A 24,833-nucleotide genomic window follows, 5' to 3' on the forward strand; every position below is an offset into this window, starting at 1 on the left:
CTCTTCCAATTAGTAATTATACAACTCATTAATTACTGTCTTTTCCATTACACTAGAATAAACTTTCTGACTAGGGGAAGATAAAATGAAGATAACTATACTTAAGTGACCTGGCTATGTATTCATTGTTCCTCATATCTGTTATAGGTTCTCTCTTGCTCAAAAAGATTCCTTTCCAACATTTTACATTTTTGTTTAATCCTTAAGTAGGTCCAGAAAGTGCAACAAAAACCTCGTGGATGACTCCTGGAACCAATGTAGTCAATATGCTCTACCTGTCCAGTAGTGGCATGGCTGGATATAAGAAAAACAGACAAATTACTTAAAATAAGATCCTAGTCTTATAAATGCTCAGCTTCACCACTTCTAGACTCCAGTGTGTAACTCCCTCACATCCTACTCCATCTCATGGCTCTTCTCCATTATTTCTTTACAGTATAGTCAAAAACATCTTTCTCAAGCACAGTTTTGATTTTACCAGTTTCACTTTTCTTTTTTCTTTTTTTTTTTTTTTTTTTGGTACTGAGACTGGCCTTGAACTTGAGATCCTCCTGCCTCAGCCTTCCAAGCCACTGGGAATATAGGCATGTACCACTGCGCCCAGCCAGTTTCACTTGTTTACTGTATTGCCTGTTAAGAGCTAATTGAGATTTCCAGTCATTGTTTTCACTGTCCTTCACTAGTCCACTTAATTTCTCCACTGCACCTGACTGAATTACCATGATTTTTTAAAATTCCACCTCTAAAAATAAATGTGATCTGAGTCAAACTGTTCCCCAAAATCTTGTTTTAGTACTACAATTAAAAGACTACTGCAACTGTTAGTTTGGAACAGAACATACAAAGATTTGCACAGAGAAAATGCTGCCAAAATTCTGGATTTTCACCTGCTCTACTGTTGGGTGTCAAATTCATGACATTTCGCCCCCAAATTTGGTAGGAGGGCATGAACATCCATCTCATGGTAGAAATGACAACATCCTTTGTCTTCAAACCTCTCCATCTGCTAGGAAACATACCGTGCCTCTGTCAACTTTGGATCATAAATCTGAAGGGCTCATAGAGAGAAACAATAGAAAAGCTTATCGTTTATTTTCTAAGTAGAAGTAAACCCTGCTCCTTAGCACTTTCACTTTTCCCTCCTTATTTAGCCCTTGTTTTATTCTATGAGTTTTCAAAATCTTTCTCAGATTCTTCAATTCCATAAATCCAATAAGCTACTGGATTTTGATAGATGGACTTTTTTTTTCTTTTCATTTTTTGATCCCATGGATTGAACCCAGGGACACGTAGCCACATACCCATCCCTTTTTAAATCTTGAGATGGCCTCAGTAAGTGGCTGAGGCTGGCTTGGAATTTGCAATTCTCCTGCCTCAGCCTCCTGAGCAAGAGATTCACCTATCTCCACTACCATTTTCTCAGAGTCAGAAGTCTCCTTCTCCTTTTCAGGACTAACCTGTGTGCTGGTGCTGCCTCCCTAGGTTTCTGGCTACTTACTTTCTCATTTTTACTTTCTCGTCTGTTTACTCTTTTTTTTTCCCCTATGAACAGGCTCAAATCTAAAATGTCTTCATCCTAAAAACAGAAGCAGTGGCAGCATCCCTTCCCAAATCAGTTTCACCCCTCAAGCCACCACACTGTTTCTTATCTCCCCGCTCACAAGTAACTAGATCTGTACTGGCTCCCTTGAAATTTTTGCCTGTTTCCCCTTCCCTGATTGTTTTTTGAACCTGATGATAAGTTTTTCCACCTACCAATCTAAACTGTTTTTTTCAGATATCACCAATTATTTTCAAATATTAAATCCAGATCATTTTTAAACTCACTTCTCACTTGACCTCTACAGTACTTGACACTGCTGACTGCTATCTTGTAGAAATCATCTTTTTCTAGCATCTCTAATATCCTACTTATGTCTCTGTTCACTTCTTGATTGTCTTCACTGAGTTGTTAACAACAGTGCTAACAATCACTGTATGCTAAGAATGTGCCAGGCTGGTTCTAAGTATGGTGCCTGTGCTACATCATTCAATATAAAAATTTCAGGAGCTAGGTATTATTTAATTATTGACATTTTACAAAGGAGCAGATAGATACAGAAATTTTCCAAGATCCACAGGTTGTAAAGTAGCAGTCAAGATACAAACCCAGGAAACCTGACCATGCAATTCTACCTTCAGTAATGAGCCTCATCTTGGGGTCTTCACACAACATATATTTCTTGGACAGTGTCATCCATGCCTATAGTTTAAGCTGTTTGTATTTATACAATGACAGTGATTGTTAATATCATCACTTAAAATGGGATGAGTTCCCAGAGCTCTATCTCCAACTTAGAACTCTCAGCTAAACTCCAGATCTGTATTTCTAACTGCATACTAATTCTCATCCGAGTTATCCCCATAGTTACCTATAATATAAAATGTATCCAAACTCATTATCTGTTTATCCCCACCACCAAACTGCTGCTTTTAACAAATGTTCTATCTTTCCAGTCACAAGTAGAATCCTGGAAATTAGCTTTCCTCTTCCCCACAGCCTCCCAGTCTGTCTCCCTCCTCCATATCCTCAGCCTCCTGAGTGACTTCCCTGCTAGGCTTTTGCTATTCTAATCCATCTTCTGTAGTGTAACAGCATATATCTTTATAAATAAAAACCTGATCATGTGGCCCCTCTGCTTATTCTCCTGGTAGAGTCCAGACTACTTAGCCTTGGCTATAAAGCCCTTCACATTTGGCAACAACACTTCTAATCCTTTACCGCTCTCCCGTCTGTTCCAGCCTCCTGTGTTTGTTGCTATTCTTAAAACCCATCATGCCCTTTCAAACTCCCAGGTATTTATAGTCCTCTCTGTACCTGGGATTTCCTTTCCTAAACCCTACCCTCCATCCAACTCAAAAGTCACTTCCTCCATGACGTTTACCTTCTTAGATCGTCATTTAGTCAAGGACACTCTTCCCCTACTTTAGTTTCATCTTGTGTTTTATTTTTAGAATTAAGAAAGGGCAGGTATCCTCTCTAGTATATCGGTTCTATAACAAGCACTAAAGATACCCCTCAATCTTCTGACAAAGGCAAAATCAAGAAGCCACCTTTGGTTACAGTTGTCAAAAATAATTCTATATAGGAGTGTATTTTAGAAATGAGAATTTTGGCCTTATTCCAGAGGTCTTATTAACTCCCCCATTATAAGGTAAAAGTAACTCAGTTTTTCAGGAGGTATTTGTAGAATCTTTTAGCTCTATTTCTCTTTCAGCCTTCTGGTGCTCATATTTGGGCCACTTCACAGCTTGCCATCACCTTCCTAAAGAGTGGGAAGAACTCAAATCAGTGGTGAAACTAAATCAATCGTTTCAGATTTTCTTACTGTTCTGAAATTTTTGGGTGGTAATAACTAAGTTCAGGGATTAGATGTGAACTATCCATATTAACTCTATATCCAATTACTTCATGTCTTAGGAAGGCAGAGACTAAAAATTGCAAAATATATATATATATATATATATATCATCCATGTAGATGCATCTTGATATATTCTCTTCTAAAAACTGAGAAGTAAAGGTAAACCACAAGCCTAAAATAAAAAACCCAGGGCCCAAAGTAAGACAAAGATGGAAACAGCTTTTTTTTTTTTTTTTTTTTTTTTTGGTGCTGGGGATTGAACCCAGGGCCTTGTGCATGCAAAGCAAGCACTCTTCAAACTGAGCTATATCCCCAGCCTCCAGCTTAGTTCTTTGAACTTACACTTGTACATTTTGCCCAATCAGCTGTTTAATTTGTTTTAGACAGTTCCATTTTCTTCTACCCTTTTTTAAACAATTTAAGTCCTAGGATTTAGATTCTTTAAAACCTCAGTGTTATCTGAAAAATTACTATATTCCATGTTTGGAAAATGGTTTTCACTTAAAAAGTACAATGTTTTCCCCATGAATTCTGTTATTTATGTGATTTTTAAATTAACTGAAAAAAAAGTAAAGCTATAAACAAAATAAATATGGGTGGGCTGGGATGTGGCTCAAGCAGTAGTGCGCTTGTCTGGCATGCACAGGGCACTGAGTTCGATCCTCAGCACCACATAAAAAAAATAAAATAAAGATGTTGTGTCCACCAAAAACTAAAAAATAAATATTAAAAAATTCTCTCTTAAAATAAACAAACAAATAAATAAATAAATGTAAAGCTTTCCATTCTCTGGAAAATACTGGTTAAATATGACCCAAAATGGAATGAAATGAGGATCATTGTGATTTTAGGCAGATTTGTACACTAACAATTAAAGGCTTCTATTTAAAGGAAAAAGCAATAAACAGATAGAACCTAGGGGGTTTTTGTTGTTTTGTTTGTGTTTTTGTTTGCACTGGGGATTGAACCCAGAGGTACTATACCACTGAGCTGTATCCCCAGCCCATTTTTATTTTTGAGATAGGGTCTCACTAAGTAGCTTAGGCTTGCCTTGTGATTTTTCTGCCTCAGCCTTTAGAGTTTCTGGGATTATGAGTGTGCACCACCACACCTGGCTAAATTCATGCTTTGAATTTCTTGATATGGTCCCTGTTTTATAATGGGATTTAAGTTTACAATCAGGTTTAACTGAATCAAATAATTAAAAAGCGACTGGCAATTATTATTTTACACATATAAACACTGATAATATAAATGATTATCTCCAGTTTCCTCAGATCAGAGATAATATAAGACAGTAAGCTAGAAGAGGAGAAACAAAATTAATTTGTTTTTCCTACCTATAGCTCTGGAGACTGACAGACTTCCATTCACCCTCCAGGCACCAAACCAGACTACACAACCTCCAAGGGCCTCAATTCGCTGTTTTTCATCCTAAAGAGCAAAGCAATAAAAAGAAGCTTACTGGATATTCAGGATTGATTCATCTACTTTAATAGTTAACAGTTTAAATACTCATCAGCTTCCTGAAAAGCTTCTCTTGTGGAATATAGGCACAACTGCTGAGATTAATGGCAATAATTATAATAATTGAGTGAATCCTAATTAATAACTAGAAAACTGCCTCTATGACATGTGCTCCAATAGAACAAACCATACGTACCTCTCTGTCTGGTTTGTGTGGTTTCATTAGTTCAACAGCTTGGCCCTTTCTCACAAGCATTACCTGGGAATCACCCACCCAGGCCACATGTAGCATGTTGCCTCTGATAAAAGTCACCACTCCTGTGGTCCCACATCTTAAGCTCTGAAAATAGTTTAGATAAAACTAGAGTCAATGAAAATAGACACCAAATTTTCATTGAGAAACAATTTATAATTGAACTATTCATTTGGAAGGTAGACTATTAGGCAGTTTCACAAATACATAGCAACTCATGTTTTTCCGTGCATTTTTATATGCATGTTTGTCTTATTAACCACATACACAAATCTACCTGATGTATAATATGCAAGATAGGGGATGATTAATTCCATTTTAAATACAGATTTTTTAAAAACTGTTTGGGTTATGTGACTTGTCCTGAGAGCGAGAGCAGGTAATTTTAGTACACAAAACAGAGGTGAAATTCTTTTTCCTTCCAGTACATTGCTAAATCCACTATATCAAGCCTTAAAGATTTCCATATTCTAGTCTCTGTTTCATTATTGACCTACTATATGTTCAATAGGTATCCCAGCTATACAAAGTCCCAAAATAAGGAGCCAAGAGATAGCATACATTCCCTGAAGTACTAAAGGTGCTTATACCTTTGGGGGTAACATTTTTTTTTTAATGTGTCTACAATATTTTTAGGGGCCTTTGTTTTTGAAACATTGCATAAAGAGTAATAGCCTGGAATTTCACTGCAACATCTACCATTATACTTAAAACCCTTGATCCTAAGATACTAAAATGATATCTCCATTTGACATGAGTCACCACCAAATGAGCATGACTTTCTGTTACTAAGGACCTGGCCTAAATTAGAACCAATGCGTCAGGGGTGGTAAAGGGCTCCTTATATCCAATGAGAAAAACAACTTCCTTATATAGGGAAAGTTTGTTATAAATCCTCACCCACCGATAAAATATCTTCCCACACAGAATGTTCACCAACTCAGCCCTCTGGAACACATGATAAAGACACTTCAATGCATATGCCCTGGAATGAACAGGAGGCTGGGCTGCTTCACAATAGGAATAGCTACTTTTTCCCAGCAGTTAGCAGCACATGGAAGCATAAGGAGAAAAGTGACTAGTGGGACAATTTATAAATTATTGGCAAGATCTATCGGTGAAACTGAGATGCTAGGACCATTGACAAATTAGGTAAAACATGGTCAAAAAAAAGAGAGGGGGATAAATATGGCCATAATTTTTATAAGACAGAAGAAAAGGAATAGACTAGAGGATGAAAAAGACAAAGCAATTTGTTCAGAATGTTAAGAGCCAGCAGCTTCAAGAGAGGCAGAGCTGCACAGTGCCAGTCCTCAAGAGACTGGGAGGATATGAGGTTAACTGTTGTTAACTGTTGTTTTTCCAGCTGCACATCTGTTTGTACACCCTAGTAGTTACTGTTGTTGGATTTTCATATAAATTGAAACTTGAGGGTGGGTATCAAAATACATAATATTTCTCTTGCTTAATACAAGGAGTTTTGAATTATTGATTCATGAATTCTGAGACCCACTATTGCTTTGCAGCATAAGTGTAAGATTAAAGAAATGGATTAAATGATTACCCTGATCTTCCCACAAGAGTTAATGTTTAAGTCACGTGACAGGAGTGGTATTTTTGTGTAATTAGTTTTAAAAACTAGAAGGTAGTTGGCCCCCAGTTAGTCCAATATAGAATACTATACTTACGTGCCAGAATGATACTTAAAAGTTTTTACTTTTAGAGCTTAATACAGAGCCCCTATATTTCATTCACAATTAAAAATAGATCTGATTAACCTTAGGACATGAGCCTGACTTTTCTTCCTGCTAAGATCTGATCAGATCAAGGATCATCTAAGGATTTATCCTCTTCAAACAAATTTTCCAAGAGACACACAGCAAAACACTGCCTACACATTTAGATCCAAAGGTACGGAAGTAATTCTAGTTTCTCTTTCTTTTTTAAAACCATTGTTCTATATTCACCATATCCAGATCTTCTCAGCAATAAAGCTCAGAGAGCTTTTTGGTCCTGATATGAACCTGACAGATGATAGGAAAGATAAAACTCTCCTGCCAGGGGCTGGAGCTGTGGCTCAGTGGAAGAGTGCTTGCTTAGCATGGATGAGGCACTGGGTTTGATTCTCAGCACCACATATAAATAAATAAAATAAAGGTCCATCGACAACTGAAAAAAATCGCTTGCCAAATCCAGCAATGAATGAATCCAGAAAATTATAGCTTGATTGTTTCTATAGGGTATGTCATTATACCCCACTAAACTATTCCTGAAGAGGGAATTAGATTCAGAACAACTGAATCCAGCACCATGGGTCAAGAAGATATAGTTTAGATAATGTCTGCCCAGAAAGAGAAAAGTCCAAAACAGCCCTTTTAACCAAATAGAACAAGGTGAGTTCAGCTAGGACATTCATAGCTGGAATTCATGGGAAAGGGCATACCTCCCTAGCTGCCTTCTGCACAAACCGCTCATCAGTGACCCGGAAGGCCCGGCACAGAGCCTCAGCAGGATCATGGGGAAATACCTCTTGGCGTACTAAATTAACATGTAGGTGAATGGAAGCGTAAATGGCAGCATCTACTCCCCCATGGCCATCAAACACTGCAAAGTAAGCTTGTTCTTCCTGATCCTGTTGATAGAAACACAGAACAGTTAAGAATTATATACAGTGTGGTTCAAATGAATCAATCCCCAGGAAACATTGTTGTCCATCCTCCTTCTCTATGGCATTTGTCATTCAGATTTAAGGTTTTCCTTTTCTTAACATGCCTTTTCAACTGCTGAAATACCTGCAAAATTAGGACATCTGTGTTTACCCATTGAGCACTGGAACACATCATGCCCAATTAGCTCAGGCTGAAGTGCCCTCTCTGTGAAAGTTGTTGTCTTGTACCATGGAAACCACCCACATACTTTACTTCAAAATTGCTGTTACAAGTTGGTGAGGGGTGGAAGAGAGGGTATGAGGATGAATTGAGTGCTTTTTTCAAAATGCCAGAGAACAATAGGAAATAATTGGCCTTCCAGCACAAGGCCAATTAATGTTCAGGTTGTTTAGAAAATATACACACAAGTTCTAAACTATAATGTCTCCTTTATAATCATTCATGGTCAGATCGAGTTTTCATAAATAGCATAGTTAGTTAACCAAACTTGAACCACATCAGATGCCCAAATGCCCTGTGGGGCTGACATCTTTGCCTTGCCCCAAGAACTAAGATTTAGCTTCACATTTTCTCACAAAGGTCAACCGCCAGGGGAGGCTCTTCTAACCTTTTGCTTTATCTTAACAAAGGAAGCCTCATCCTAGATTTACATTTTGACCACTAAGTAGTTTAATTATTCATCTTTAACTCAAGTGTTTAAATCTGACTTAGGGGACCTATGATTCATTCAAGTCTTACTGAGTCTTGACCTCCCCTTTAGGTTAACAATAAGTATGGTTTTTATTTGCAAGTCTGTTCATTTCTCTTTCATTAGGGTCTAGGACTCTTATAGGAATTCAGAGTCTGTCATTGATTTTTAAGCAATCATAATTTTCCCACTTGTTTTCTCATGTTCGGTAGAGTTGAGTTTGAAAGAAATATTAAAACGGGGTATATCTGTGCTTTGAAAAAGTTCTTTTTTATAAAAGTACCAAATACAAAGGTCCATAAAGCAATCTATGGCTAAAACTCATTATGACTAGTTCATTCTGCAATTTAAACAACACCATGTAGAAGGTCATTGAAGACTGACTAAACAATTGTCTTGAAAAACCGTTTGTGTAGAATTTCTATCTATAAAGCAATACTCATTTTTAAACAACTCAGTATGGCACTGGAAGAAATAAAAGGGAGCTGAGTGGATTTCTTTAGAAAGTAGTGTATACTTTTTTAGAAAACATTTATTGACATTTTCCTTATAAATATGATAATTTATGAAAATAAAGAAGTATGGGGGCTGTGGTTGTAGCTCAGTGGCAAAGCACTTGCCTAGTATGTGTGAGGCACTGAGTTCGATTCTCAGCACCACATATATATATTTTATTTATATAAAGGAAGTATGAAAAACCTATAATCCTACCACATGATTTTAAATTCTTTTTTTTTTTTTATGGTGGTATTGGGGATCGAACCCAGGGCCTCACACATGCTAGACAAGAGCCATATCATTGAGCTTATACATATATTTTTTTAAAAAATAAAATTAGGATCATAGTGTACATAAAATTGTATGTACTTTTTGTCATTTATACAGCTTATGAGCATTGATACTATCATTTCCTTGAATGATTTAGGTTACTTCTAATTTTTTATTATTAACATATCAATCAAGAACTCAGGATGCAGCTAGCACATGCAATCCCCAGTACCACAAAAAAATACATGTCAAACAAAATATAAAGGTAAGGCTTGCCAGGTGCAATGGCACATGCATGTAATCCCAGTGGCTCAGGAGGCTGAGACAGGAGGATCACAGCCAGCCTCATCAATGGTGAGGTGCTAAGCAACACAGCGAGACCCTGTTTGTAAATAAAATACAAATATAGGACTGGGGATGTGTCTCAGTGGCCAAGTGCCCAATTTTAATCCTGGTACCAAAAAAAAAAAAAAAAAAAGGTAAGGCTTTTATGCATTTCTATTATCTTATAATTAAAAGTGAAATTATCCTATTTGTGAAAATTCATAAAATTCTAAATACTTGTTACCAAATAGCTCCCAAAGCTTGTTTTACAATTAAAAAGGTGTTCCTTTCTGAGTTAGGCCTTTGGGCTGTTTTAAATTTAGAGGCAAACTAAAAAACCAACCAAGTAAAAAAACTTGCAATAAGATGCTCAAATCAGAATATAATATTTAAGTTGATATAATGATAAAAACATTGTTTATCACCTCGGCTTTGGGTTAGGTTTGCATGAGCATGGATTTGGAAACAGATATCAGCTAATATCTTCATAAGCACCAATTACCAGCCAGTCATCACTGTCGATTAGACCTTGACAGTCACTAAAAGTTATTTAACTGCTGAAGGAAGGAAATACTGTGCTTTGTGTAAATCACTACATTGTATTTTTTAAGTTATGGACTTTAGTGAAGAGGAGAGGCAAGTGACAGGCAAAGGAAACAAACCTACCTCTGTTTGCATTAACATAATACATTTAATAGAAAAAGAGGAGGAAGTGATCAAGAAAATGGTTATTAAGCTGACAAGGCTCATGTGGATCTTTGTCAGTCACAGAAATTCGTAAAATGTAATTCCAACTACTTTCCCATCTCAGAGACCAAGACTTAAAAAAAAAAAAAATCACACAAAATCAAAAAACTGTCTCAGTTTAAATTTACTCCGTATGTTTGTGTTGCATATGGTAATGTAGTGTTATGGGAATTAAATAGTATTTGATTATATCGTAGAAATATTTTCCCTAAAAAAAACAGCTTTATTAATGTAACGGTTTCATTTTTTACTTATATGTTTATAGAACAGCTCTAGAAGCTTACACAAGAAACTGGTAGCTTTCCTTGCTTCATGGAGGGGAACTGGATAAGAGACAAGGATAAGAGAGATTTTATTTTCCCAATTTTGAATCATGAAATCTATTCAGAATAGCAGTGATCCCAATTTTGAATGATTTGAACTTAATCAAAATAACAAATAGTTCCTTTTCTGTTATATAATGCAAGCACATTTATTCTACTTTGCAGTTTATCTTACTCTAACCTATAAGAGATACTATTAGAAATAAATTAATTCTTCTTTTCTAACAGGACCACCAAGGTGTTCCTTTTGTTATTTTTAAATGTCACTGACTCTCCAGAAGTACCCTTTACCTCTAAGTTGAAGAGCATATTAAAGTCAGGAATGCAGACATGTTTGTCCTCCATTTTCCTGCGCATGTTTTTGATGGCATGGATTGATGTTTCATAGTAAAGCTGGGGTCTCCTGCGGAGAGGGAAGTCTTTCACCCAGCTGCAGCAAATCTCATGTAGTTTGCTGAAGACAGAACGGGCCAATTTCACTGTCTCAATCTCTGTGAAAGAAACAGAAACCCCCAATAAAAAGCCTTGTAAAACTGCTTTTTACTTGCCTGCTTAGTAAAGACAGAAGTAGGTCACCTTAGTCAAGCTTCTTAATAGAAGAAATTCTTCCTTCTCAAGAAAAATGAAATGCTGCTTCTGAAAAGAGAAAATGACAGCCTGTCTAATAAAAAATCATCTGCCAACACTGCCACTAAAATATCCTTATGTTCTAAGGAGAAAATCTCCAGCCACGGCAGGGCCTGTTATGAACTTGATTTCTCTCCCAGCCTGGGGAAATATTCTGGCTACTGTATTTACAGCACCCTTTTGTTGACTGCTATGAGTATGACCTGGAGAAGCAAGTCTCTGAGGCTTAGAAGGATGACTAGTATGAACCCTGGTTATCCAGCTTATTGGAACGAGAAAGGCTTAGGAAAACAGCTTACAAACTACAGAATAGGAATAATTCACCTTGAGTACCAATTTGTCTTTGTCCCTCTCCTTCTTCCAGACTTCTTTCCTTATGTACAGTCCCTTAAATTCTCTGGCCCCTGTAAATGATTATTTGGATCTGAATTATATATTTTTTGTTATTTCATATGTTTATTAGGATTTTAGGCAATAGTTTAATTCATTTAGTCAACAGGCTAAATTGTGAGTTAAATGTTTTAGATTTCACAAAGGGGAAAAAAAAGTACTTATATTCTGTCAGTGACAACCTGGATAGAAAAAAGGAGATAGCAATCAGAAGAGCAATACTAACAGGATTCTTCACCTTCGGTCTACTATTTCACCCTATGTCTCCACTACTTGACCCAGTGTAGGCTAGATAACTTTTACTTACTTATTGTAGTGCTTGGGGATGGAACCCCGGGACCCTTTACCACTGAGCTATATCCCCAGTTTTTTTTTTTTTTTTTTTTTGAGACAGGATCTCAACTAAGTTCTTCAGACTACTCTTGAACTTGATCCTCCTACCTCAGCCTTCTGAGTTCCTGGGATTACAGGTGTGTGCCACCACACCTGGTATAGACTAGCTGACTTCTGAGACAGACTTGTATCCCTCAGTAGACTGTTGAATGCATAAACATTTTAACCACACTAAATGGCATACTAAAGAGATCATATCACATCATTTAACCATCCAGTCAAGTTGCAGCTATTGGAATAATCAAGAGGCAATTAGATTTTCTCAGGTCAGTATTTTAAAGTTCTCCTATATCTCAGGTTAAAAAAATTTTTTAATTATTTTACTTTACTAAATCAGATATAGCTTGACAGTCTGAAATATTTTAGAAAGTTCTCCTACATCTCAGGTTAATTTTTTTTTAATTATTTTACTTTACTAAATCAGATATAGCTTGACAGCCTGAAAAAATGTGTGCCAGATGGGCAGTGGCTACAGATGCCTTTAGCAATCCAGAACATAGATCCTGAAGAAAAAAGACGATATGTTCCCAACAGCCTGGGAACGTGGACTCCTGTCCTGCCCTTGCTTTAATCTGTGACTCTATTTACCTGTTTTTTTTTTTTTGGTAAAACTCTTTTTTAATTAACTATATTCAGAAAGCTGACCTCACAATGTTATTCTTTTTTTTTTTCCACTATTAACAGTACAGGGTGGCAAATCTTGTCTTGAGGCACTGTCCACCTAAACAGTTTTATATAACTGAAAATCAAGTGTGCAACTAAAGGAGAAATAAAGTTCAAAGAGCAAATACAGGCTGAAGAGTATGTACAAGAAGAAAACTGAAGCCAATAAATAACCCAATATTTTGATAGTTTTGAGCAATTCTTTTTTGTTATTGTTGTTTTAAGCACCAGCTGCCAGAGATTATTTCTTCTTTTTTAATTTTTGTTTTTGCAGTTCTGAGGGTTAAACCCATAGCCTCACAATGCTAGGCAAGTGCTCCACCATTGAGATACATTCCTAGTCCTAAATAATATTTCTTTCATCCAACAATGACCTACTTGTATCACTGTAACCCATCTGGTCCTGGCAGCAGGAAAGGTCCCCAATGCAGACCCTGAAGTGGATATGTCCTTATTTGACTCAGTCAGAACAGAAGATTACAAAATAAATGAATTCAGAATGTTGGAGGGTAAATGGGGTGCGATAAAACAAATAACTGATACTAACAATTAGAACAGTTCCCAGATAATAATATAAACCACTGCATCATTCTTTGGTTTGTATATTACTTATATAAACATACACGGTCCATCCAATAAGGCAGCCAGTAGTTACATATGGCTATTTAAATTAAAATTAAATACAACTTAAAATTCAGGTTTTTGGTCACAATAGCCATATTGCTAAATAACTACATTGGCCAGTAGTTACCACACTGAACAATACGAGTAGGGAACATTTACATCATTGCTCTATCTGTTGAGTAGAACTGATTAAGGTTAATTTGGTGAAGAAAAGCAATACCAGTTTCCTGCAATATTCAGTAACCACTAGAGCTGTCTACTCCCTTTCCCAGTTGCTCATTTCCTTATGTTCCCATTATACTACACTATTATAATTCTTTTTTTAAAAATTTTTGTTAGTTGTAGATGGATGCAATACCTTTATTTTATTACTTTATTTATTTATGTGGTACTGAGAATCGAACCCCAGTGTCCCACTCATGCAAGGCAAGCACGCTACCATGAAGCCAGAATCCCAGCCTCTATAATTATTCTTAACCACATTTTATAACAATAGATAACATTTATTGAGTATTCACTACATTCTATAGAACATTTCACAAACATGTAAAATCATTCTGATTTTGTTATTTTTGTTGTTGTTATTATTGTTTGTGGAGTTGGGGATCAAACCCAGGGCCTTGCACATGCTAGGCAAGTGCTATACACTCCTAGCCCAGGTAAAATCATTCTTAATCCCAGGTCACACTGTGTCTTTTGTCCTTGATTAGCACTGTGTCTTTTGTCCTTGATTAGATTACAGTATCTACACAGAAGAGTATCATTAGATGTTACTTGAATAAATGAAGATGTAAGCTATTATATAAAATATTATATAATAATACATGATTCTTGATTTTCCATTCAGCTTCACTCATCTCTCCATCCACTTCTATAATGGTAAATAACCTTAAAATATGTTTTAATATCAGGAAGACTTATTTTCCTATTATTACTTTAGTTTCAAAAGATGTGACTTAGGCAGTTTGATCCCCATTCTCCCATGAACTACCTAATCATTTTGCCAAGTTTGGGCAGAAAAACCTGTTGCCATTGTGTTTGGGATAACATTGAATTCATAGGTTAAGCTGGAAAAAACTAAAATATTTCATATTGAGTCTTATTCAGGAATAAATTAATTGAATTATATATTTTTTTTCTTCTTTTGGTACTGGAGATTGAACTCTGAGGTGCTTAATCACTGAGACATATCCCCAATTCTTTTTATATTTTTATTTTGAGATAGGGTCTCACTCAGTGGCTTAGGGCCTAAGTTTCTGAGGCTGGCCTTGAACTTGTGATCCTCCTGTCTCAGCCTCCTGAGTCACTGGGATGACAGGCGTGTGCCACCCACTCTGCTCCTTGTTCATTAATTTAAATCTTCTTTATGTTGCTCAGCTTTTTTGTTGTTGATTCCCCCTACCACCTGATTTAACCCCAGGAGTGCTTAACCACTGGGCCACATCCCTATCCCTTTTTATTTTGAGGCAGGGTCTAAGTTGCTTAGGGCCTTGCTAAATTGCTGAAGCTGACCTAGAACTTGCAATCCTCTTGCCTCAAGCTCCCAAATCACTGGGATTACAGTCATGTGCCACCATATCCATCCATGTTGCTCAGTTTTGATATAGGTTCTTCCTATTTCTTTGTGTGAGTGTATATGTTATTGGGGATCAAGCCCAGGGTTTTGTGTATGCTAGGCAAGAGTTCTAGCATTGAACCATACCCCCAAGCCCAAATTGTCCTTGAACTCTAGATCTTCCTGCCTCAGTTTTCTGAGTAGCTGGAATTACAGGCATGTGCCACTTTGCCCAGGTTCATATTTCCTATCAGTTTATTTCTAGTTATTTTATCTATTTGCTATTTGACATCAGAACTTGCTCTAATTTATTACACATATGCACATGGATTGAAATAGCAAATGTTGCTCTTTTTCCTTCTTGGTCTCAATCCACGTGCATCCTATGGTAAAAGGTGATACAAGTCTAACCAACTAGAGAATCATGTTCCTCTGGCCACAGTGATTGGTTCAGGAATGGATAACTATCCAAGTTGGGCCAATTAGAGCAAATTCTGTGATTTATGTAAGAGCAATTGAGAAAAGCTACTATTGTTTTGTTCAACTTTAACTTGGGCAAATGAAGACATGTTGCTCCCATCAGTCATCTTGCTACCACATGGAGCCTGAAAATAAAATCAAAATGTTAGAAAGTACAGCTTAGAGTTGGAGAAATACCAGCTTCTGTTGACATCATTTGAAGGTAACTGTGCAGTCCTTACTGTGGAACGTAGCCAATAAATTCTGCTTTGCTAAAGCTAATTTGAGTTGTGCTTCTGGCCACTTAACAACCAAAAAAATTCCTAAGTGTACATTAACATAAATGCTACATTTTGGTTTGAGCCAAATTCTGTCCTATCATTGTGGGACATATGGTCAATAATATCTACTGAATTAATTAATGGTCAATATACAAATATTTTAAGATTGCATTACTAAGGCTGAGCCGTCATTTCCTCTTCTACTTTTGTCTAAGGTAGGTTTGGGTATTGTGTTATGCTACACAAATTTTTCTTAATTGTGTAATTAGAATGTCCATTCTAAAAAGCATTGTAATACCTCTTTGGTCATTCCAAAATATTCACCGATTTGGTCAATCCTTATGTTTTTGTCCTTGACAGTGCCTCTTTTTCATTTTAAGTAAACTTTGTTCATTTATATTTTTCCAGTAAGTATTTAGGTTTTCACATATATTTATACAAACATCAAAATCCTCTTAAATTCCTCCATATTAGTGATAATTTTCCCTTGTGTTTTTAATTTTCAGTGGGATATTTCAAATTAGTTTCAGGTGGTCTGAACAAGGTTACATCTACAAAATAAAATTTGTACCAAGTCAGATATGCAAGTTTACTTAGCAGACATACTGTTAGGTATGACATTAATATGAAAAGAACTTTAAGTTAAGGATTTTTTTTTTTAAGTTTCTTTTGGAAACAGCTAAGACGAGGAACAAACTGGTACTTCATTGGGGACCTTCGGTATCTTTAAGCTAGTGACTTCGGGGGAGGGGGGGCGGCTGGGATTGTGGCTCAGTGGTTGAGCGCTTGCCTAACACCTACAAGGCCCTGGGTTCAATCCTCAGCACCATATAAAAATGGATAGATGAAACGAAGATATCATCCAGTTACAACTAAAAAATAAATGTTAAAAAGCTAGTGACTGCAGGCCTTATTCATTATGCTCATGTCCCACTCTGATATATGAATTATCACAATAGTCCCTATAGCAATTCACGCCGAGTAATTTGGATTAATTTGGATTAAACTGATTAAAGATTTGCCAATAGTTTAGAATTACAGTACAGTATGAATCACAGCAATAGAAGAAGACATTACTGAGTAATATCTTGGAAAAATACAAAATTAGAAAATAATATCTACCAAAAGAAAAACCCTTCATTTTACTTTCGCTATCTTCTGGGGTTCAGAAATTTCTTCCAAAATAGGCATATAGGGTAGGACTTCAGTCTTGAAACATTAAGTGTTCTTCTGCAGGGAATGGTGGGTATCAGTACATAAATAATTGCCACATGAAACGGAAAAATAAAATAAAAAGGGGGTGTGAAAAAGTGAAAATCGTTCAATGTAGCAGTCCACCCCCTCACAGCTGTAAATTATTCATCAGTCGCTAATGTCATTGTACTGAGCTGGAGCTGAGTCAGCCATCATGCCATGTACAAGGCTCTGTGCTTTAGGCATCAGTACCAGAGGAAAGACCAATGCTTTGTAGCAGGAATCCTATCCAGCTTGACTCTGGAACAGTTTGGTTCCAGGTAAATCAATTACTCTCACTAAAAACAAGCAGAGTAATTCCTTCCTTGACAACTTTCTGTAAAAAAAAAAAAAAAAAAAAATCTAGAAAGATAAAGAACAGGAATGTTTATTTTTGTATCTGCCTCACATTCTCTGGAATCTAGCCATTCCAATTCAAATTAATAATATACTTCATTCCTTATTTACCTTATAAGCAAATATTTATAACAGAACAAACAGCATGAACTAGTAAAAATTCCTTAAAATTGGGGGAGTTGTGTGCTGGAGACATAGCTCAATAGTGGAGCACATGCTTGACATGGGAAAGGTCCTGGGTTCAATCCCCAGCATCAAAAAACAGAGGGGGCTTAGAGTAATAGTTCTCTAATTTTTACAAAAATCTTTTCTTTCAATCCTGTCAAGTGTATAGGCCTAATACATTAACAAATACGCATTAAGAAATTGAGGCTAATACTATTCCTGGAAAAAAAGACTGTTGACCCATACAATTAAACTACACGTTACATGCCTGTCATTAAGAGCTGGATTCACTGATAGACACAAAGTATAACTAATGAGAAGTTTTGTTACAACTCATTTCTTAAATTTTTATATCTGATTTTTAACTTAGATTTTAAATTTAAATTTTTTAAATGGGTTTTGTTCAAACTTGCACCTCATCCACTTATTGTTGTGTATTCATATTTCTCACTACTTTTTCCATTTATCTACATATTTTTATGACAATCTCCTGTTGTTATAGTTACCTTCCATATACTACTACACTTTTTCCAAATACATTTGTGTTCTCTCACTTCTTTTCTCTTTTTATTGATTTATTTGATAAAAATTTTTGCATTTTTTTCTCTACTCTATAATCAACTAGTGGGTAAATGTAATTAGATTTAGTATTTGCAGATATATTCTGTGGACCATTACACGTGATTTTAGGATTTTTAAACAAATAATGTACAAAGTACTTACCCACACTCCCTTCTGTGCCATCCGTTTCCTTTGGGATATAATGTGCAGAAAGATCACTTTGAAGCACTTCATCTGATGTGGCTCTGGCTAACGCAGCAGCCAAAAATGAAGGGCAATTACTGAAAGAGAAAAATAAAGGCAATTTTCAGTAAAAATTAGGAAATCATACATTGAACATTAATAATTATATTAGTAATAACACCTCAAAATTATACCTTTAAACAATATTCAAGTACTTATTTTTGTGCTATTGGAGACTGAACCCAGGGACACTCTACCATTGAGCTATAACCCTAACCCTTTTTATTTTTCATTTTGAGATAGGGTCTCACACCAAGTTGTCCATACTGGCCTTGACCTTGCAGTCCTCTTGCCTCAGTCTCCCAAGTACTGAGATTACAGGTAATAAGCCACCACACTCAGTCTTACAAATATTTATTGAGGATGTATTGTGTGGTTAAAAACTCTACTAGGCACTTGGTGTATAACACAGAGATGGCACCTAACCTACTAGGATTTACAATCCAGCTAAGGAGATGATAAAGAACAAATAGGATACAATTAAAATGCAGGAAAAGTTTTATAAAGGAAACAAACAATATAGTGACAGAATAATAAAGGGGGTAGTACCTATGTAGGATGGTCAGGAATGCCATTCCTTCGAAAGATGAAGACTCAGTTATGTGGGAGTGGTAAGTCAGGAGAAAATATTTTAGGCAGAGGGAATAGTATGTGTATAGACCTTTATGAAAACTTGGAACTAAAAGAAACTCAGAAGGAGTTCAAGGAACCGAAAGAAACTCAGAGGAAATGAAGCATGGTGGATAAGTACCAAAGCAGAGAATAAAGTTACAGGCTAGGCAAAGGCCAGTTTTGGAGGCTCTCTAGACCATGGTATAGGATTTAGATTTTACTCAAAGTGTAGTGAAAATTCACAGATTTTGAGCAAGAGAACGCCTTAGTCACACACGAATTCAAATATTACTTTGGTTGCTGTGTCAAAGAAAATTAGAAGGAAACAAGAATGAATAAGTGTGATTGATAAGAATACAGTTACAAACCAGGTGACAAATGGAAATGAATTTACTTTAGAGAAAGATAATATAGAATCTGTTGATTATTAATGTAAGAGGAGAAAGGAAAAGAGAAAAGAATTAAAACTTAAGAACTAGATTTTTATCTGAGAAACTAAATGAATGGTATGATCATCTACAAAGAAAGGAAACTAGGAAAATACCAGATTTGTGGAGGAAGTGGGGTAAAGTGGAGGAAGTGGGGTGAAGTAGATAGTAAGAGTTCATTTTAACATGTTTATTTGGAAATATCTGAGATAACTTAGTAAAGATATAAAATGGTTAATTGGACATTCTAGTATGGTGTTCAGAAATGTTGGTAAGTTTGGAAGTCACAAACATATGGATGGTATTGAAAGCTATGGAAACACAATGGATCACATAGAGAAAATGTAAAAAGACAACTGTTTTGGATCAGTGACTTCTATGTGCCTCCTGGTTTCCTCCTTTTGGGATAAGAAGATTATCCTATGCTTTAACATTATATAAGGGGTAATAGGGTGGGGGCTGTATTTGCCTCATAGGTTTTCAGATGAAAAAGAACCAAAGAGTGCAAAGAAGAAACCATACCCAAAGAATCTCTACCTGCACCTAGGTCTTACCTCAGTGAGATCCTGAAGCTCAGCCTGAGCATGATGCCAGTCATGGGATTAGACTTCAGGAGACCTTAGGGGAGAGGTGGAGTATATTTAACATATGAGAAGAATGTGAACTATGTGGCCAAAAAAGACTTGGCAAATTGTCTTTCTAAAAGAGGTCGCAACAATGTCAATGGTCCCAGGATTTTTTGTCCTGTGGTTGTGGAGCTCTAACCCAGGACCTCACAGGCTAGTCAAGTACTCTGCCACTGAACTGCATCCCCAGCCCTCATGCTATTATAGAACCTTGACATTTCCCAGAAAGAGGTGGAATCTGTTTCCCTCTCTTTACATGGAGGTAAGACTTGATGACTACTTTGATTTTAAAATGTGGCAAAAGTGATGCTTTGTAACTTCTGAATTTTGGTCAAAAAGGCCACATGGCCCCAGGCTTCTTTCTTCCTCTTTCCCTCTAGATGCTTGCTCTTGGAACCTAGCCACCATGTTGTGAGGAAGCCCAAACCAGCATACATGGAGAAACCACACAAACAGACTTATGTGGATATGAACTGAGGGCCCCGCAGCTACAGTCATCATCAGCTGCTTGACATGTAAGTGCACAGGCCTTCAAGTAATATCAGTTCTCAGCCTAAGTCTTTCAGCTGATGCTCCAACCATCATGGATCAGAATAGGCCAACTCTGTTTTGCCAAGTCTGTAACTCCTGACTGAAAGAAACTGTCATAAAATAAATTATTGCTTTATACCACTAAGTTTTGTGATAATTTGTTACATAAAGTAATTGAAAACCCAATATTTATAAGCTTGGTAGAAGGGGCTGAAGTTGTGGCTCAGTGGTGGAGTGCTTGCCTAGCATGAGTAAGGCACTGGGTTTAATTCTCAGCACTACATGTAAATAAATAAAATAAAGGTCCATGGACAACTAAAAATATTAAATTTAAAAAAAAGCTTGGTTGAAGATAAGGAACCTATAAAGACTGAAAAGAAACAGCAAGAGAACAAAGAGAGTAGATATTTGAAGGAGAGAGTAGTCAACAGTTCTGCTAAGAGGTCCAATTCATAAGTGAAAAAATGAATACTGAATCTAATAACATGTAAATCATCATCAACTTGAATGTCAAAACAATTCAATGGGGAAAGAACCATCTTTGGTGCTTGGAATAACTGGGTATATATATGCAAAAGAATCAAGTTGGACCCTTTCCTTTTACCATATTAAAAAGTTAACTCAAAACACATCATATGTGCACTGGGAACATAGCTTAATGGTAGAGCTCTTGCTTAACATGTTCAAGTTCTGGGTCTGATCCCCAGAACTGGGGGGGAGGGTGAAAAAGACAAGTAATAACAAGTGTTGGTGACTCTGGGGGCAATTGGAACACTCATATATCCCTAAGTGTGAATGTAAAATTATGTAGTTCTTTAAAAATTTAAACATTATACCATATGGCCCAACAATTCCATGGGATTAACTTAAGGAGACCTTACAGAGAGGGTGAGTATACATACTTGAGAAATAAAAGCATACTTCATAAAAAAACATGTGCATGAATATACATAACAGTATTATTCATAATAGCTGAAAAGCATAAGTAACCAAGTGCACCACCACCTCAGCTGCAGCCAGTGATTTTTTTAAAAAACATCAGTCCATCAACTGATGTTGGATAAATGAAATGCAGTATATTCATACAATAGAATATTATTCATCCATGAAAAGGAATGGAGCACTTTCCAATATATGGATGAAAACTGAAAACATTGTGAGAAAAGCTATATATTGTAGGATTTTACTTATATTAAAAATCCAAAATAGAAAAATCTAAAGAAATAGTAGCAATAGCTTAGGGCTGGTAGGCAGGAGTGAGGGAGAGCAAGCATGGGGACTTACTACTACTTACTACTACTGCATGAGGTATTTCTTTCTAGAGTGGTGAACATTTTCTAAAACAGATTACAATGATGACTGAACAACTGTGAATATATTGAAACCATGGAATTGTACACTTATATGGGGGGCGGGCAGTATAGGCGATTATACCAAGGGGAACTTAGCCATATCCCCAGCCCTTTTATTTTTTATTTTGAGACAGGGTCTTGCTAAGTTAGCCTTGAACTTTTGATACCCCAAGTCACTGGGTTTATAGGCATGTGTCATTGTGCCCAGCTGAATTTACACTTTGGATTACTCATGTTTGTTTTGTTTTGTTTTGTTTTTATTTTTAGTACTGGGGATTGCACACAGGAGTACTCTGCCACCAAGCCACACACTCCTAGCCTTTTTATTTTTGAATAGGATCTCACTATGTTGTCTAGCCTGGCCTCATACTTGCAATCCTCCTGCCTCAGCCTCCCAAGTCATTAGGATTACAGGCTATTATGCCTGGCTCACTGGTGCTTTTTATAAAAATCATTGGCTTAAACTGGAGGTGGTGCTGCGTGCCTGTAATCCCAGCAATTTGGGAGGCTTCAGCAGGAGGACTGAAAGTTCAAGGCCAGCCTCAGCAACTTGGTGAGATCCTGTCTCAAAATAACAAGGGCTAGGGATGTAGCTCAGTGGTAAAGCCCACCTGGATTCAATCCCCAGCACTCTTTCCTGCCCCCAGATCCATTGGCTTTGTCAAAAAAAAAAAATTCACTGAATAGGAGATAAAATCAAACTAGAATGAATTGATTTGTGGTAGGACGTAAGTAGGTTTGGCAGAGAGGGGAAACGATATATGGGGGAATAACTGATAAAGAACATGTAAGACAGGGAAAGGTTGTTGCTCTTGTTGTTTTAGCACAGTGTAGAGTCTGACTATGTATGAAATGAAATGATCCAAAAGAGAAAAACTGAGAGTCAGGTGTGATGGCACACACCTGTAATGCCAGCATCTCAGGAGGCTGAGCAGGAGGATCCTAATTTCAAGGCCAGCCTGCATAACTTAGTGAGACTGTTTCAAAAATGAAACTTCCCTGAAGTTCCCAAAGAAAATGATACCTTTTGTATAATTAAGCTATCTGGATATAGGTTCACCAAAGGTAAGAATACGAAAAACTTTAGAGAATAAGACAAGAACCATTAGTCTCATTAATATGTCATTTGCAGTACATTTTTAGTCACAGTTAATGTAATTTTTTACTTTTTGTCAGACAGAATGAAAATATTTTCAGTAAAATAGGGAGGAGGATTAGATGACTAATAGCTAGATATAAAACATCAAGCTAGACACTTCACCCACATCAGCAATTCCTACATGTCAAAAAACTAGTTAGTGAGAATAACTTCTCACAGTTTTGACTCTGAATTGAAAATTATTTCTGAAAAATCAGAATTTCAAATATATTTTTAAAACACAGTCACATCAGAGAATATTTGATACACCTCAAATAAAAGCTTATCACTAATGTTTGCCACTTTAAGATAATTAACCAGGAATGACCAATATAGCAAACTGCTTTCTTTAAAAACTTTTCTTAAAATCCTCGAAAGATCCTTATACTGGAGGTTTTAAAGTTTGGCAAAAATAATAAGCATAAGAGAGGGCCAAAAACTCATGGCAGTGGGAGAACTAGAACTAGGCTTACAAATGTTACTGTATTGCAAATACTACTGATGTTCATTTAGTATGATTAAATTTTTTTTCACTTTTGCAGTGTGTTCTTTGGGTAGACTGATATCCTAAATTCACATTAATTTTGTTAGGACTCTTAAATATAGTCCAAGAATAATGCTCTTCTTTTTTTACATACCAACATATATTTTTAAGTGCTTTCCCCTTTCTTACCTCTAGCGATTCACATCTTATGAATAAAAGGAAATGTTTTCATACAAATCAGTTTGTTACTTTGTTTCAAAGTACAGATTTTACATATTCATAGATCATTATCCATTCTGTCTCTAAATCATACACAAGCTATACACATACATATCTTTTGAACAATGTTGAAAAATCATTAAGGGTCCCATAAGTTTAAACACTTAAGTAAAATATTAAAGTTTATTAAAGCTACTTATATTAATGAATGTATGAGTGCATATTTGAATTGTGTGTGTACTAACTTTCTCAATGTTGTATACTATAAATCAGAAATCTAGGCTCTAATAAATCATCATAAACTGAACCCAGTAAACAAGGAATGGCAGAAATATCCTTCAGACAGACAGACAAATACCACAAAACCAGGATTCAAGAATGATCTCATTGCTCTTTCCTGCAGCTCACATTGGCTGACATCTTTATCCTCCAAATATTTATCTGGGTAGGTCAGTCTTGCTGTTTTAATTCTACTTCAAAAATTGTGTCTTGGAATATAGTTCAGTGGTAGAACGCATGCTTAATATGTATAAGGCCCTGGGTTGGATCCCTAGCACCCAAAAATGAAAAAACTAGCTAAAGCCCAAAATGTATGTAGTGAAAGATTTAGAATTATACTCTGCATCCTAATGACCATCAACAACGTTTATACAATTATATTAATTTGTTTCAGTATCTGGAGCAGTATTTAAGGAGACAGATATTAAATCATTGTGAGAATTACCCAAATAATTATCAGAATTAAGGCTAGGGTGTATGTAGCTCAGGAGTAGAATGTATGCTTATGTGTGAAACCCTGGGCTCAATTCCCAGCACTAAAAACAACTCAGAATTGTTGGATTGGAATACAGAAGCAAAGTTTTAGTACTGAAGATGTTCATTCCTTATAGTCTAGATGAATACTGATGTCTTTAGGTTTCACAGTAGGACCAAATCATAGGAGAAACGTTAGTATTTTCTTCTCCTATAGTACTTGCTAGAGTTAATTATTATATCTGGATCCTTGATACATATAGATACAAAACACTATTACAGGGCTGGGGATGTGGCTCAAGCGGTAGCGCGCTCGCCTGGCATGCGTGCGGCCCAGGTTCGATCCTCAGCACCACGTGCAAACAAAGATGTTGTGTCCACCCATAACTAAAAAAGAACACTATTACATATACATAGATATCTCAGATACTCAGAAATTAACTTGTACAGTAACTTCTCCATGTTCCTATAAAGATTAAAAAACAAAGGGCTGAGGG

The 24,833-nt window shown here is 36.3% G+C and overlaps 2 protein-coding genes across 6 annotated transcripts in view; one reads left to right on the forward strand and one right to left on the reverse strand.

Annotated features, from left to right (window-relative positions):
- Positions 1-24,833, forward strand: part of Trim37 (tripartite motif containing 37) — a 183,793-nt gene that overhangs the window by 117,937 nt on the left and 41,023 nt on the right. For 4 of the 5 annotated variants that reach the window (XM_077800650.1, XM_026407311.2, XM_026407316.2 and 1 more), the window contains one exon: positions 20,240-20,495. In XM_077800650.1, the coding sequence (XP_077656776.1) occupies positions 20,240-20,260 (21 nt within the window). In that variant the 3' untranslated portion in view covers positions 20,261-20,495. Of the gene's footprint in view, positions 1-20,239; positions 20,496-24,833 lie in introns of those variants that run through there. The other variant, XM_026407312.2, reaches the window with a different exon arrangement.
- Ppm1e (protein phosphatase, Mg2+/Mn2+ dependent 1E) overlaps positions 1-24,833 on the reverse strand; it is a 144,104-nt gene that overhangs the window by 2,623 nt on the left and 116,648 nt on the right. Inside the window, exons 2-6 of the mRNA XM_026407318.1 lie at positions 18,113-18,231; positions 10,934-11,133; positions 7,567-7,755; positions 5,067-5,210; positions 4,744-4,837 (exon numbers count right to left, since the gene is read on the reverse strand). Coding sequence (XP_026263103.1) covers positions 4,744-4,837; positions 5,067-5,210; positions 7,567-7,755; positions 10,934-11,133; positions 18,113-18,231 — 746 coding nt within the window. The remainder of the gene's footprint in view (positions 1-4,743; positions 4,838-5,066; positions 5,211-7,566; positions 7,756-10,933; positions 11,134-18,112; positions 18,232-24,833) is intronic.

The sequence above is a fragment of the Urocitellus parryii genome, chromosome 7 (genome assembly GCF_045843805.1).
Source record: "Urocitellus parryii isolate mUroPar1 chromosome 7, mUroPar1.hap1, whole genome shotgun sequence".
NCBI classification, from domain to species: domain Eukaryota; kingdom Metazoa; phylum Chordata; class Mammalia; order Rodentia; family Sciuridae; genus Urocitellus; species Urocitellus parryii.